The sequence below is a fragment of the Notothenia rossii genome, assembly GCF_949606895.1.
Source record: "Notothenia rossii genome assembly, chromosome: 6".
NCBI classification, from domain to species: Eukaryota; Metazoa; Chordata; class Actinopteri; order Perciformes; family Nototheniidae; genus Notothenia; species Notothenia rossii.
This window is the reverse complement of record NC_136909.1, coordinates 51,886,922-51,903,273: the sequence shown is the minus strand read 5'-3', so window position 1 is coordinate 51,903,273 and position 16,352 is coordinate 51,886,922. Positions and strand designations below refer to the sequence as shown.

Sequence of the window (16,352 nt, the reverse complement as noted above, 5' to 3'; positions counted from 1 at the left end):
GGGTTGTATTTTCTGACACTTGGTGACTTCCCTGGAACACCAGGGACACATATTAATGTATAAAAGACGTACAAAAGTGCATTTTGCATGATAGGTCACCTTTAATTATATCACAGTGTGATTCCTACTTAATGTGTATATCTATTTACTGGTTTCCAAGTCCTTGCTAAGCTTGGGAAATGTCCCTATTAAGAATATGTGTTTATGTTGTTCAGGGACGTGCACAGGTACAGGCTATTGTTGCCCGGGCAACGGCCCGTTTGCCCTGACCTGTCCCTCTGGAGAGAGCGAGCGTTTTTTTTCTTTCTGTTGTGGCCGAATCAACATGATAAGCCTACAAATAGTATTGTAGCCTCTCACTGCGATAAAACACACATTGGCTTGTCAGCGTTGTCATCTGCCGGTGCATTAAAGACCACCTCTAGTGTCGGATTTTGGAAAATTGATTTTGAGTTTTCTCATGACAGTTAGAGTATAGGCGACAAACCAGGGGACTTATCTTCCTCCTGACACCGTCTGTTATTTACAGAAAACACCTAAATATACTTGTTATTGTGCTTCTGTCTTTCTGTGTCTTTTCATCTGTAAACTCCCTCGCCCTCTCTCTCTTCTCTTGATCGCCCTCTCTCAGGAGAACACTTCACTGTCCCGCTTCATTGTAGGATTTCTGCCATGTCTCTACTTTAGTTTGACCATCTCTGTTATTAAGTTATGGAATACTAAATAAATAAGTAATTAGATACCGTACCGTTACTGCGCTCATAAAGAATGATAAGAATAATGCGTATTGAACTGGTTTAATTAATTAGTGAGTTTATTTAAGGTAATTAGTTAGAAGCCCTATTTTATCAGTATGTCTGCACAGCAGTTACAATGCTCAAACTACATTAAAACAGAATTGTCCCCATTTCCTCTTTAATATTTAGTAACATTAGATATTTTAATGAGATATGGACCGCAAAACAAAAAATGTCCCTGGTTTTCTTTTTATGAACTACCGAATGCAAATAGTCGCCTTAGCTTTTTTTCTTATGAGATGATAATGTGAATTACTCTTCAAATTAATGTAAAAATCGTTTGGTTTCTTTTGCATTAAAAACAAGTTAGAATTTTCAAAAGGTTTTGTGTTTTTTTTCGGGGTGGAGGCCCTTTTTCCAGTTTAGAGCAATTGCCCCTCCAAATGTCTGTGCACGTCCCTGATGTTGTTAGAAACACTCTATGTGCACCAACAGTTTGGCCTTCACCTTCTGTTGAACTTAGAGCTTCCTAATACTGAGTCCCTAACTGACAGAATGCTTCTTTCACCATCACTGAGCTTGAACCCCCACGTTCTCCTCTCTGTGTTTACATATGCTACGCAAACTCTATTCTGCGTCTTTTACTCTAAAGACCGTTTGCTCTCTGTATTTCTTTCTTGCAAGACATAACATTTGACAAAGACAGCTTAATGTATGATTCTGTATCCACATTTGGTAATAAACAAAGAGGAGATCTGTAAGAAACAGCTCATCACTTTGCTAAGCTAATTAGAGAGCTGACGCATAGCCTTCTCACTCACACTGAGGACTGCACTTCATACGGTGTGGTCACAGCCACGAAGAAGAAGAGGAAAGACTACAGCACTGAGAAGCTGGTATACCTACCTGCTACTGCACCTGACTATTACACATGATATTCTTCACCTACGCTGGTGTGTGTGAGTCATGTTTCACCTCAGAGGTATAGGGACTGTAAAGCAGCAGCCCCGTGTAAAGCAGCAGATTCAGTTACCATCTTACCATAGCCGTTATCACTGTAGGACGAGGGGTGTTCTCCTAAAATGGCCTGTCTCTGCCTTCCCTTTCCACGGTCTGAAACACACACACACACACACACACACACACACACACACACACACACACACACACACACACACACACACACACACACACACACACACACACACACACACACACACACACACACACACACACACACACACACACACACACACACACACACACACACACACACACACACACACACACACACACACACACACACACTATTAGATACGGGCAGCACCCACAGTAATTTCGTGTTTACCTACACAGTGGGCTTCATTGACAGATGTATTTCCATTTACAGACTCCACAGTGAAATGAATTGAATGAAAAGGTATTTAGTCCACACCATGCCAGGTGAGTGTGTACTGTGGGACCCTGGTGTACAGAGCAGCAGTAAGCCCCCGGGCAGGGTGGGGGTCTTACTGTGCATTTAGGTTTGACTAACCCTGGCTTTAGTTAACCACCTGTGTGAATGATGGTCTGACTGCTTTTTTTTGTAACCCTGTGCTTGTGTTCCTAGATTTCAGCAATTAACTGTGTTATTAGAACATTCATTTATTTATATAATCAGTTTTTTCAATACACTTTATGGTAAAGACGGAAGTGAGCAAATAAGAAATAAACTGCTTTGAGGTGGCTTTATTGAGAGATGCAGTACAGAGAAGGTGATATGAACAGAGTATGAAAGAGACAGTACCTCTCATGCATCAAGATCTGTCTTTTTCTCCTTCAGCACCAAAGAACCTGCATTACATTATCATCATAATGATAACACATCATCACTGTGGCTCAAGCATTACACACAAGTTTAACACTGCATTGGAGGCACATTGAAGAACCCCCCCACCCCAACATACAATCACTGGTCATCAGGTCATGCATTGCAGTGTCCTGATGGAAGAAAGAAAGAAAGAAAGAAAGAAAGACAGACAGACAGACAGACAGACAGACAGACAGACAGAAGACACACACACACACACACACACACACACACACACACACACACACACACACACACACACACACACACACACACACACACACACACACACACACACACACACACAGTTCCATGTGTGGCTTGTTGACAGAGGAAGAACCTTTCACATACTTTGAACTCTTCCTCTTTCACTCTGATAACTTGGGTACATTTTTGTCTGATTCTTTCTGCAGCATTTGCAATGCACGTGCAGTCTGTCATTTACACACAACTAGAAGGAACAGCATGGATGTGTTTATGAGTTAGTAAAGCCTAACAGTAATTGACCCTCTCTGCTTCACTCTGTTGAGCTCCTCCACACTGATTCCAAAATTACGCCATCAAACCATCTGGATTTTATCTGGTGTCTTCAGTATGAACCCTCCATCACAGATGTGCCCTCACACCACCTCAGCTAGCTTATAACTAGTGTAATCACACTTGGCCTTATCAACGCTAGCTCCATGAATATACTCTTACAACTTGCCAAATGTGTAGTGCTCTCGGTATGCTGATTTATCAAAGCAACCATGTTCGTCTGAAACATAATAGGGTGTTCTCCAGCGATGAGCTCCACCTGATCCTTGATAGTTGCCGTTGCTTGGTTAGCCAAACTCTGCCTACAAGTTAATGTCATCATACGTTTTTCCCAGTTAATAAGGCACTAACTCTATACTAATTCTAGCCATGTTTCGAGTAATAATAATAATAATAATAGCTTGGATTTAAATAGCGCCTTTCATGGGACCCAAGGTCGCTTTACAAGGAAGAACAGGGCAAAACAAACATTACAAAACAAAAGGCAGTCAGACAACCAGTCAGACAGACAAAAACAACAAATAGATTAGGGGCCAAAGGTCTTGGTGAACAGATGGGTCTTGAGGGCCCTTTTGAAGGCGTTAAGCGTGGGGGATGTTGCGGATCTCCGCAGGGATAGCGTTCCAGAGGTTGGGGGCTGCCACGCTGAAGGCTCTGTCCCCGAAGGTTCGCAGTTTGGTGCGGGGGGTGGTAAGCAGGCCAGAGTCTGAAGACCGCAGGTTCCGTGGAGGGGTATGTGGGTGAAGGATGTCCGATAGGCACTGGGGGGCAAGGGCATGGAGGAACTTGTAGGTAAGGAGGAGGACTTTGTAGGTGATGCAGGACTTGACCAGCAACCAGTGGAGGTGGATGAAGGTGGGAGTGATGTGCTGCCACGGCTTTGTATTTGTGAGCACCCTAGCAGCACAGTTTTGGACATACTGGAGCCTGTCCAGGGTTTTGTTGGGAACCCCGAACAGGACACCATTGCTGAGTCCAAGCGGGAGGTGACAAACGCATGGACTAGGGTTTCGGCAACCGACTTCGAGAGTGACAGTCGGAGTCTTGCAATGTTCCTTAGATGGAAAAAGGCCGATTTGGTCACAGATTTGACGTGGGAGTGGAAGGAGAGGGTGGAGTCAAGGATGAAACCCAGGTTGCGGGCTTCAGGAGATGGGGAGATGGAGCAGCCGTCAACCTCGAGGATGAAGTCACCAACCTTGTGGAGCAGCACCTTGGGTGCCACAACCATGAGCTCTGTTTTCCTGCTGTTTAGTTTGAGATAGTTGCATGACATCCATGCTTTGATGTCATGCAGGCAGTAGATGAGAGACTGGGGGGGAGCTGGGAGGACGGAGTGGGCTGAAATACAGTTGGGTATCATCAGCGTAACAGTGGAAATTGAGTCAATGATGTCTGATGATCTGGCCGAGGGGGAGCATGTAAATGGTGAACAGGAAGGGGGCAAAGCAATGTGCTCACACTAGACAAAGGTGATGAAGAAAAAACTAAGAATACCATCCATACTGAAAAATCACACAGGTACTTTTATATAAATACTTGGGTGAAATTATAGACCATCTGCTAATCCTGGAAATACTCAATTGATTATGTCTGCAAAAGGACAAAACAAAGAATTTATTTTCTCCAGCGCCTTAGGTATTTCAGGGCAAGTATACCAATTAGTCTGCAGCTTTTCTCACTTGTGATTCTGAGTGTCCTACAGTACTACATGGTACAAGTGTTTGTCCTCCGATTTTAAGTCAAAACTGCTCCACCAGTTGAAAATCTGCTCAAAGATTATAGGTCAACCCTGTGAGAGACTCTATGAATCAGCCTACCATAACAACATATTAACATCATCTCTGACCCCAACCATGTCCTGAACAGCCAATCTGAATTGTTTCAATCTAATCGGAGTAACACTGAATGAGTTCAAATGTACGAACGAGTGTCTTTGAGCATGTCTCTCTTCAGTGATCATGTTGTTATGTTAAATGTCTGTTTCCTTATATCATGTCTTGATATTTGTCCTTGTTTGATGTTGCAAACGGTGCTCCTATGATGCAAGTACATTTTCAGACTGCATCTGACAATACATTTTTAATGTATCGTATGGTAGAAAGCCACAGAAGCATGCAGCCTAACGGTGTGTTGTTGATGACTGCAAGTGACAGAGGTGTGGTCAGATGTGCCATAGAACCAGCAGAAACACATTCAGAACCCGGGCTAACAGCACCCTTTATCATTTCCTTTCCTGTATCCTCCCTGCTGCTTGAGGTCAGACTCTACACGGGGGGGTGAGGGTTCGTCTTCTTTTCTCCTACCTTGTGCAAGCTGATGTGAAGCAATTTGAGCCATGCAACAGCTCACACTGTGGATCACACAGGTTTAATGTAAGTGACTGTTCAAACTGTCATATATTGAACAGGGGAAGAGAAAGCCAAGAAGAGAGGATAGGAGTACACAAAGAGTGAAAAGGAAATAACAGAAAAAACAAGACAAGGTGTTGCATTAAGAAAAAAGAAAAGGATGCTGAGGAAGCCAAAGTGAGTTGTTAAATTAATGAAAGAAAAAAAGAAGGAAATGCGATTAAATCGGAATAAGAGAATGATAAAATGATAAACAAAAAAGGTATAAATGGCTTGTTGAGGGAGTGTTCAGCTTTTACTGCCTCTTACTGAACATATTTAGTACAGTGAAATCTGCAAGACTCTCCCTGGTTAGTCAGTGTTTTCGGCTCTCGTTTAGATAAAGTAACAAGAAATGAAAAAGATGATGTTGGAAGGCAGAGCAGAAACGAAACAACAGTGTTTCTCTTCTCTCTGTAACTCCAATGTCTACTAATCGAGCAGTCAAAGAAGCGAGACCTTCTTCCACAGCCCATGAACAGGGGCGTTCAAAGCACGGACCCTGCTACCAGCTGAATCATCCCCAGAGAAAGGCCATTACCTTTACAAGAGAACAGTGCAGATTCAGAGTCCACAGAGCTTTATGAGGACTCCTGTTGACCATAAAGCATTCATACCTCATTCACACCAGCGCAACTCCAACTTTTCAGGTTCAGAACAGGTTCTTCGGTTTAGCTCAGGCCTTTTCACACTGCCCAGAGTCCGACTGGTGCTGCGTCATTGCGTCATCGTTTGCGTCATGACGTAACCATTTGCGTGACTGCTTCATAAAGCCAAACCGCGCGGAAACCCCTCACAGCTGACACCGACAACAACAACAATGGCCGATTGTGCTCCAGCTTCCTCTGTACCTCTTCGGAAGACCAGCTTCCCAGTAAATAGCTGGTCTCTTCAGTGGACCACTGCTGCTTGTTAAGTTTCTCCATCGTTGTGTACAAACTGGATAAAACGCCAGCTTTTTGTTGTTGTTCAGGAGTTGATCCCGCCCCTGCCCCTGCCCCCGTCTCGACGTAAGCGTAACGTATGCGGTGCTTTTGCTCTGGCCGGACAATTTTTTTGTGCTTGAAACGAACCGAATTCCGGAGCTAAGAGGCTGCTCCGCAGAGGTGTGAACAGGAAAACCCGGTGCTTTTCAAGCTCCAGCTCCGAACCGGCCCTGAAACACCGTTGGTGTGAATGAGGTATCAGTGAGGTCTGAGTGGACCCTGGAAGGCTCAATCGCCCCTGCCATTCTGGATTCACTCCTGCTTTTAAAAGCAATCTTTCTGGTTAGTCCAGATATTGTATCCACTGCTATTCATCTGCTGGTCTTTTCTCTTCAAATTTGAATCCACTCAGCTGATTATTTATCAGCACATCTGAAGAAATATGCTGGCATAAGGCATGTTAAGACAAAAGTCAATATTAAATTCAAAATAATAATATCTGATAAAAACTGACGTTTTCATGTATTTTCGTTTAGATTATAGTTGTTTAATACCAGAAGGGGTATTCGTTTTATTTTGAATAGCGTAGTCTACTTTTTCTTAATGATAGGCGAGCTGTTATTAAAAAATATGAATACCACTTCCAATAACACGGCAACAAAAGAGGCAGGAATTATGATGGCCGCTCTTTGTTCCCAAAGCCACGGAGGGAGAAGTTGGCGACAGTGTGTGAGAGGCTTCAGAGACGCCGTTGGTATGTTTCTCCATTGTTTATTGTTAGGGTGAGTGAAGCAGGCAGGACCCAAATGCAGAATAAACAGAAAAAATACCTTTATTTCAAGGATTTAAGGAACAAAACAGAACACTACCTATTGAACACAGTCAACGACAAACAATGAACCAACAATGACAGACAATAAAACCAGAACTTAAATACACACAAGACTAATCACACAAACAAGACACAGGTGAGGAGGAAGGAGAAAACACAGGGGCACCAGGTGAACACAATCGGGTAATCAGGTATGAGGGAAAACAGGCAGAAAGCGACAGGCAAGATAGGGGGTGAACACTCTTCAAAATAAAACATGAAACCAGAGACGGAAAAAGACAAGACACAACACAGACAGATCGTGACAATTATATGTGTATTTTGCGCACTTGATCTGTTGCCTTAGATCCCATTGTGTGAGAGTGTTGTTGCACAATCGACAGCTTTTAGGAGCGTGCTTTGTGTGCGCTCTTTTTTGTTTGGTATATCTTTAGACAACGCAGATGGCGTTCAGTGGGGTTTTCTGGGTTGCTTCGCTTCAGGTGGAGAAAAATGCTTTCTTGTGGATTCATTTAAGTCAATTATGTGTTTGTAAAAGAACTCACATTTAATAATTTGAATTTTCATGCCCTGAAAAGTCAGGAAAGTAACTGAATGTTTGTGGTTTTGTTTGCATGTTGCTCACATTTGTTTTGTCCTCTGTTTTTGAAGGTTTTCAATCTGATACGGACCTGATGCAAAGTGTCTTATTAAGAACTGCTGAGTAAAAAAAAAAGAATCTGAGTTGTCCAAGCCTCCTCTGTTGCCCTCCAGCCTCTCAAGTTCGGGCAAACACTAAATACAGGCCAGAACTCGGTAGAACTTGACAAGGGATATGTCTCTGCTTTGGTTCGTATGTGGTACCAGCAATGTATCAAAAATAAAAATAATATTGTTGTTGATCAGAGTTTGAGAGCTAGAGTGAATAAGTGAATATTGAGAGATTTTTTGAAGGAATCTAGAGTGTTGGCCTTTCGGATGTGACTCGGAAGGGAGTTCCAGAGGGAGGGGGGAGGCTGCTGCGAAGGCCCTGTTACCCCAGGTCCAGAGGGAGGGGGGGCTGCAGCGGCCCTGCCCGCCCAGGTCCGGAGCTTTGTCCTGAAGGGCTGTAGTAGGTTAGCTTCAGCAGACCTGAGGCAACGAGTGGGGGTGTGTGCTTGGATGAGGTCACTGAGGAAGGGGGGGGGGGGGGGGGGGGGGGGGGGGGGGCAAAGTTGTTGATGGTTTTGTAGGTGAGAAGTAATATTTTGGAGTAAATGCGGTGTTTGATGGGGAGCCAGTGGAGGATAGGGGTGATGTGGTCGGAGCGCCGGGTGGAGGTGAGCATATGGGCCCTGGAGTTTTGGAAATGTTGCAGTTTATTGAGGATGTATGCAGGAGAACCATAGAGGATGCTGTTGCAGTAATCCATTCGGGATGTAATGAAGGCTCTGTCACGATTCTTGTGTTGTGTCACGCTTTTAGTTTTGTGCGTCTGGTAGTGGGTGTTTTTCTGTTCTCCTTGTCATGTTTTCCTCCCTGTGTATTGTCTGGTCTTTCTCCCCGTGTTTTCCTGTCTGTCGTTAGTTTCCCTGGTGTGTCTAATTTCCTGATTGTTTTCACCTGTCATCCCTTCTGTGTCTCCTGTGCTCATCAGCGTCAGTCCCGCCCCTGATTGTTCCCACCTGTGTCTTATTGTCATGTGTTTACATTTCCCTGTCTCCCAGTGTTCATTGTCAGTTCGTTTTTGTCTCTTGTCATGTTCAGGTCTATGCGTTTTGTCTATTGCCATGGTCAGTGCTTTGCTCTTGTCTCTTGCCACAGTCAGGTCTATGCTCTTTTGTGCTCTTGATAAGTTTGATCCTCACTACGTGAGTGTGTTTCCTTTTGTTCTAATTTTTGTCATCTCAGCTAGAGATTTGATAGCGACCATTTTTTGGTGTTCATTTTTTCTATATCTTGGAAAAATAAAGTATCTTACTTTGCCTCTGTCTCCCGGGTCGTGCAATTGGGTCCTACCTCCTAAGTGCGGGAGGGTGGGTCTGATGACAGAGAGGATCTGAAGCAGGTGATGTTCTTCAAGTGGAAGAACACGTTTTTTGTGACCTGGTTGACGTGAGGGAGGAAAGTGAGAGCGGGGTCGAGGATGATACCAAGGTTACGGATGTGAGTTGAGTGGTTGACAATGGAGCCGTCGATGTTTAGAGAGAAGTCCTGGGTGGAGCGGGTTAGTGAGTTTGGGCCAATAATGATTATAGGAATGGGAGGTTGGAGATGGGCCGGTAGTTATTGAAGGTGACTAGGGAAGCTAGGTCAGCAGTGGTGATTTGAGTGAATGATGTAAAAGGGTGATTTGAAGGAGGAGGGAAGGAGGGTTTGAGGTAAGTAAGGTTGGTGGAGGAGTTGGAAGCGTTGGCCAGTTGGCTGTGTATTATTTCAATGTTGTCCTGAAGAAACAAGATAAAATAGTCACATGGTGGCGGTGAAGGAGTTCAAGGTTTCATGGTTTTATTTTGTCATGCGAAGATCACTACAGTGTAGTTATGACAATGAAAATCTTAGGTCACAGGCTCCTGCAACAGTGCAACACAATAAAATAGATAAACATAAGAATATAGTGCAGGTAAATAGTAAATATCAAAGGAAAAACTGTTTAAACAGTCAAATAGTGCAATAAGAGTCTAAATGCAAGTAATTGAAATATGATATATTAGATAAATCATTTCTAAGCAACCAGATGAATGTTATGGATGTTTCAACAGTTCAGGTGTTTAACAGTCTTATGGCCAGGGGAATGAAACTGTCCCTGAGTCTGGTGGCTTTAGTGTGGATGCTGCGGTAACGCCTGCCAGACGGCAGCAGGCAGAGCAGTTTGTGGCTGGGGTGATGGTGGTCTTTTATAATCCTGAGGGCTTTTTTTCTGAGCCGCTGGGAGTAGAGGTCCTCCATGGATGGCAGCTCCGTCCTGGTGATGTACTGTGCAGTTTTCACCACCCTCTGTAAAGCCTTACAATTGAGGGCAGTGCAGCTGCCGTACCAGGCTGTGATGCAGCCAGTCAGGATGCTCTCTATGGTGCACCTGTAGAAGGATCCTCTCTATGGTGCACCTAGAAGGTCAGGATCCTCTCTATGGTGCACCTGTAGAAGGTCAGGATCCTCTCTATGGTGCACCTGTAGAAGTTGCAGAGTATCCTGGAGTCCATGTTGAACCTCCTCAGCTGCGGAGGAAGAAGAGCCGCTGTCAAGCTTTTTTGGTGATGGTGGTGGTGTGAAGAGTCCATGTAAGGTCCTCACTGATGTGGACCCCGAGGAACCTGAAGCTGCTGACTCTCTCCACCGTAGTCCCATTGATGGTGATGGGGGCATGTCCCTCTCTCTGCTGAATCCTGTAATCCAGAATCAGCTCCTTTGTTTTGCTGACTTTGAGATGTAGGTTGTGATCCTGGCACCAAGATGTCAGGTTTTCGACCTGCTCTCTGTACGGTGTCTCATCGCCGTCTGCGATCTGGCCGATGGCGGTCTTGTCGTCAGCAAACTTCACGATGGTGTTGGAGCTGTGTGTGGCCACGCAGTCGTGAGTGAACAGGGAGTAGAGGAGAGGGCTGAGCATGCAGCCTTGAGGGGCTCCGGTGTTGAGGATCAGGGTGGAGGATGTGATGTTTCCCACCCGCACTGCCTGGGGTCTGCCCATCAGGAAGTTCAGGACCCAGTCACAGAGGGCGCTGTTGAGCCTGAGGTCTCTGAGCTTGATGGCCAGCTTGGAGAGCACAATGGTAATGAAAGCTGAACTGTAGTCAATGAACAGCATTCTCACATATGTGTTCCTCTGGTCCAGGTGTGGGAGGGCAGTGTGGATGGTGAGGGCTATGACCTCATCTGTGGACCTGTTTGCTCTGTAGGCAAACTGCAGGGGGTCCAGAGAGACAGGGAGGGAGGAGGTGATGAAGGATTTGACTAACAGCTCAACGCACTTCATTACGATGGAGGTGAGTGCTACTGGGCGGTAGTTGTTGAGGCTGGTGATTTTTGTCTTTTTGGGGACAGACAAGTGGCTTTGGAGTCAGGTGAGTCAACATGAATATTGAAGCAGAACATAAGGAGATATGGAGCAGAGTTGTGTTGGGAATTCAGAGAAAGCAGGGTTTGTTTTGGGAGGACGGTAAATGACTGCAGTGACCAGGGGTTTTGGACTAGACGGTTTAAAAGCAAGGTGTTCAAATGAGAAGGGGGCCGGTATGGATATAGAGTGGTGCAGTGATGACGTATTTTTGTAGGCCGACCCGGAAGTAAGCTGCGCAAGGGTTCCCTCGACAAAAAATCAATGGGATTTCTCCATAGGATTTTGGAATATTGTAAAAAATAAGATCTGTGGAAAACGAACCTGTTTGATGAATGCACTTTTTGTCTACCCTTCTTTTAAAATGTTCTAATCATACATCTAATCACCAGAAGCAAAATGCTAACGTTATGCTATAAACCAGGGCTGGGGAACCTCCGCCCCCCGGGCCGTATATGGCCCGCGAGACTATTTGGTACGGCCCTCGCTGCTTTTTCTTTGCACAGCATGAAAGAAAGGCGAAATCAATGGGCTGTGATTTTAGTATTTTTAAGCAGAAGTCAATAATTTGTACGGCCCTCGGAGGATGTTGAACAAATTGAAATGGCCATTGAGAGGAAAAAGGTTCCCCACCCCTGCTATAAACGAACTACAGCCGAGTACAGCAGGGTCGCACGACTTCAACGTCACGCCAACTTAATATCGATATTCAAAAATACGGGTTCAAAAAGTTACAAGTTGAAGCATTTGTTTTAACAGTAACTGCAATAGTGCAGTTACTTGCTTTCAAGCAGAACAGGGCAAACAAACTGAGCGGGAGTGTTTACGTGTTCGGCATAATGACGTACTACATCCTCCACAACCTCTGTAGTCCTATTCAGCCACTTGTTAACCACTATTGTTTTTCAGACACGTAAACTCTTCAAAAATCACCAGTGATTCGCCTGCTGATGTATTTAATGTTGTAGAACAAAACATGATCCGTCTCTTAAATTTTTGTCAACCACAGACCTTATTCTGAGCTATTTTCCAAAAACGAGTTAAAAAAACCCATTGACTCTGAGACGAGGGGAACCAGAAGTGGTAAAATGCTAACTTTTAGGACTCGTTCCTGCACCACTCTATTGCATTAGTTTGTATGTGATCACGATAAAAAATTGCAATTCCACCACCATGTTTGCGTGATTTTTCCATATATTAGTATCCGGGGGGTGTAGTTTGGTTGAGGGAGAAGTATTCCTGTGTGTTTTCCCAAGTGATGCAGAGAAAGTCCAGATTATTGTCGGTAATGAATTCATTGAGAATGAGACACTTGCTATTCAGAGACCAGGGGTTAAATATAGCAAGTTTGAGATGTTGTTGAGTTGGAACAGGCTGGGGTGCTTTGGGAAGGGGGCGTAGGCAGGCCCGAGTGCACTAGTTGGTTGTTGTGATGATGACATGGTGGCGGGGGTGTGTAACTATCAAATAGAAAAATACACTATAATATGCCAAACAAATACAACTAAAACATGAACATAGGATCAGCATAATAAAAACATTAGAGAAGTGAGCAAGGGGTGCAGTTCTCATTCATAACATTAGTTTTGATTTCTCCCTATGGGATGCGCCTTCCCGCATAAACCTCAGAAGCATCAATCTCATTAGGTCAATCAGGTAATTCAAACACGGCGGTGGCAAAGTCCATAGGGACTTGGCTTGGCAACTGGAAGGTCACCGGTTCAAGTCCCAGAAAGACTAAATGCTACAGAGGTATCCTTGAGCAAGACACCGTTCCCTACACTGCTCCCCAGGCGCCGTACATAATGGCAGCCCACTGCTCCTAACACTAGGAAGGGTCAAATGCAGAGAAACCGTTTCGTTACTAGTACCTGTACTATGTAATGATAACAAAGTTGTATCTTCTTCTTCAATCTTTTCTCGCCTTGGAGCACATCTCTCGGTGTAAGTAGCCTGGCTAGCTTAACTTGACTGAACTATTTAAAGCTAACTTTCGGTCCCGGACGCTTGCCGGCGACTTTTGTTTCGAGCCTCCACTCTTCACCATATACTGGAGTGTTTCTGGGTATTATCACAACAGTTAATACTCTATACTCCTGCCTTGGGCTGGAACATGCTGGAAGGCTATTGAAACCCACGGTTCGTGCGGATACTGTGCCTGCTTCACCGCTAGCACGCCAAGCTAGCCTGTCGGGAGAAGACCCCTTCATTTCCAGCGGTATGCCAGCCGGCAACCGTGACAAGTAGGTGGCTGCTGCGGAAGCCGAGCCGTGCGCTGAGGCTAGCTGGGGCTCTCAGCTGGGGTTCTCAGCTGGGGCTCTCAGCTGGGGCTCTCAGCTGGGGCTCAAACACGCTTACAAATCGGCAGCTTTAGCTGTCAGGGCGCTCAATGTTTCCTCGATGCTGACTGCATACCAAGCAGAGCTGTGCGAGGACATGGTGGATAAACCTGAACCTGCTGTGCGGTCCAAGCCACGGGTAAATCGCTTTGGAAGATGGTCGGGCAAGAGAGAGCCAGGTGGCTTATTCTAACGAACCTATACCAGACAAGGAGAAAGAGGATATTTTAGACATGCCAATTGTCCCAAATGGCACATTTGGGATTAAAGTATAACACAGTCTGATGCATCACATTTAACTTGTTAGACACTTTTATCACTTTTATCTTTAATCTGAAGATGAGCGCACCATCGCCCTTGATGCTGGATGGTTTACAGAATAGGTATCACGATGAGACCCTTTGTGTGAATAATGAATCTGTCTTCAGTCAATAACCCCCCAAGGCGGAACATACGATATATCATGTAATTGGGTAACACTCTCCCTCTGTGTGTGACCAGTGATTCCCGCTCACAGACAATGTTCAGTAATGACTCCCTTCTGTCTATGTCCTTGCAATGTGCCTCCAATGAAAACACATGATAGTGTATAAATGCATTTATTCAGTGAACATTTGATCTATGACATTAATCTCATCACACAGCTACACTAAATACAGTGCAAAGCTTGCTACTGTACAGAAGAACGTGCATTGATAACTTTAATTTCATTTTACGGTCCAACTGTTTTGATGTTTTATAAAGGCCCTGATGCCTTCCAATGAATGTTAATCCAAACACATACAGTATGAGCTACATAATGTGAAAGGCTCATCTATGCACATGAGTACAGCTACTGTGATCAGAGGAATCAGATCAGGAGTGTCACCATATACTGGTTTTAATATTATCATATTATTTTTGAAATGATAAAGACCATGATTTGAATTGAATTACATTTCCTTTGGATGCACTTATGAAGTGTCCAAAGTCTGCAGCTTTGGTCTTATTATGTATTGTTTATGGCCCTGTAGCACTGTAAAACAGAATAAATAATTTAAATGTAATTCCCCTTTCACCGCATGGCGGCAGCACCCACTCTAAGGGGCCGTTCTCATGCCACAATTTGCCTTTTCTGGTTGCGCTCAAATTGTCAGTTAAGTTAAGGAAGGTTTCTAACGGAGTGAAATGACCCGGAAGTACCTCAGTGGCCGCCATGATAAGAGCTGTTGGAATTCTCTAGATCAGCGGTTTTCAAAGTGTGACAGAGACGCACGCCAGTGGGCGTGTCTTGAGCTTGGGGAGTTTACGCGAGCAACGCGACCATCCAAATCACATGAATCTCTCCTGTCAATTGCATAAAAGGTTTTACATGTCACACTTTATATGATGAACATTTATGACTTTAATGTCTATGGTGCTATTTTACGCAACATTCCATGCTGGTAAATACTATCTATGCCTGCTAGCTGTCCATTCAAACGAAGTACACTGGATATAAACTCCCCAAACAGGCGAAAACCTACCAGTTTCACCCACTGTCTCTGCCACCTCCCTCCATGCCTGGCTCCTCTGGTTTGTATCCCGGTAGGTGAAGAGGGACTGACCATAAAGCACCGGGTGATTCCCCACCGCCACGATTATTTTCTCCTCCATTTTTTGAACTGCGGTATCCAGCTCTCCCAACATACACGCGGTTTGATTGGCTAGCGCTTGTACTGGCAGATTTGCATACGCGAGATATGATTGCCTGACGCTTCCGTTGAAGCGTCAAAAGTAGAACATTGCTCTACTTTTGCAGCGAGCTCCGCGAGAAAAGCTATGCTTTGCTCCCACAATGCAGTTCGGCGAGGCATGACGTCACCCCATTCAAAGTGAATGGGCAGAAGCGTTGAAGCGGCAACGCACACCGCCGTGTGTAGGGGCCGTAACTCCCGCGTGCTCCAGCCTGATCCAAATAAGGGCAAAGAGGCGGAGCCGAGGCGGGACCTGCTGCCTCCGAGCTGGAAGTAACAGAGCTAGCTCAGGCTAAGAAGCTAAGCTAACATGAAATAAATGCATACCAAGTTACTGCGTGGCACTTTGGTTTTGATAAAACAGTGTAGTTCCACTATATAAACGTTACATTAATTATCAAACGAGACAATCTGCAAGAGAATACGCTATTTTTTGTTATTCTTAATGCTTGTCATTCACACGTTAATAAAATAAAAGAAGTACCGATACATAGCAGAACAATTGTGGCGATGTTCAGCTTAATAAACCTTGTTCAACATAATTTATTTAGCTAATACTACAGCGGGCTGCAGGCGAACCAAGTCCGCGTTTCGCTGCATTCCTTGATCTCCAGTTATAACGCCGGACTCAGCCGCCCGGAGCTAACGGAGCCGCAGGGGGCTCGCTCCGGGACGCCGGCTGGAGCTAGCCCCCTGCGGCTCCGTTAGCTCCGGCGGCCACCATTGGGTCCCCTTTTAACATTTGCTCCCGTTTAGCATTATGGGCGTCATAGCCATAGACTATAAAAGTCTTACCCAAGGCTGAATCATAAACTAAATTGTATATGTATAATATGTATAAAGGGTTACATCTTTAGCTGGCTAATAAGCTATATAACAAGCTAAGCTAACAAGTAAACAAACACCTGCTAACGGGGTTAACATGTATAATATTATCATTTTAGACTTCTTGGAAGTTCTGTTAGTACATTCAACCGCACAGCACGACATTTTAATTGTCTGGTATTTGTAA

At 44.7% G+C, this 16,352-nt stretch overlaps 1 protein-coding gene and 1 long non-coding RNA gene across 4 annotated transcripts in view; one reads left to right on the top strand and one right to left on the bottom strand.

The window, feature by feature from the left end:
- Positions 1-16,352, top strand: part of LOC307045356 — a 138,919-nt gene that overhangs the window by 54,588 nt on the left and 67,979 nt on the right. The window lies entirely within an intron of this gene.
- The window catches only part of LOC307045348 (heterogeneous nuclear ribonucleoprotein L-like), an 86,094-nt gene that overhangs the window by 14,884 nt on the left and 54,858 nt on the right, over positions 1-16,352 (bottom strand). For all 3 annotated transcript variants that reach the window (XM_079690970.1, XM_079690969.1, XM_079690971.1), the window contains one exon: positions 1,779-1,850. In XM_079690970.1, the coding sequence (XP_079547096.1) occupies positions 1,779-1,850 (72 nt within the window). The remainder of the gene's footprint in view (positions 1-1,778; positions 1,851-16,352) is intronic.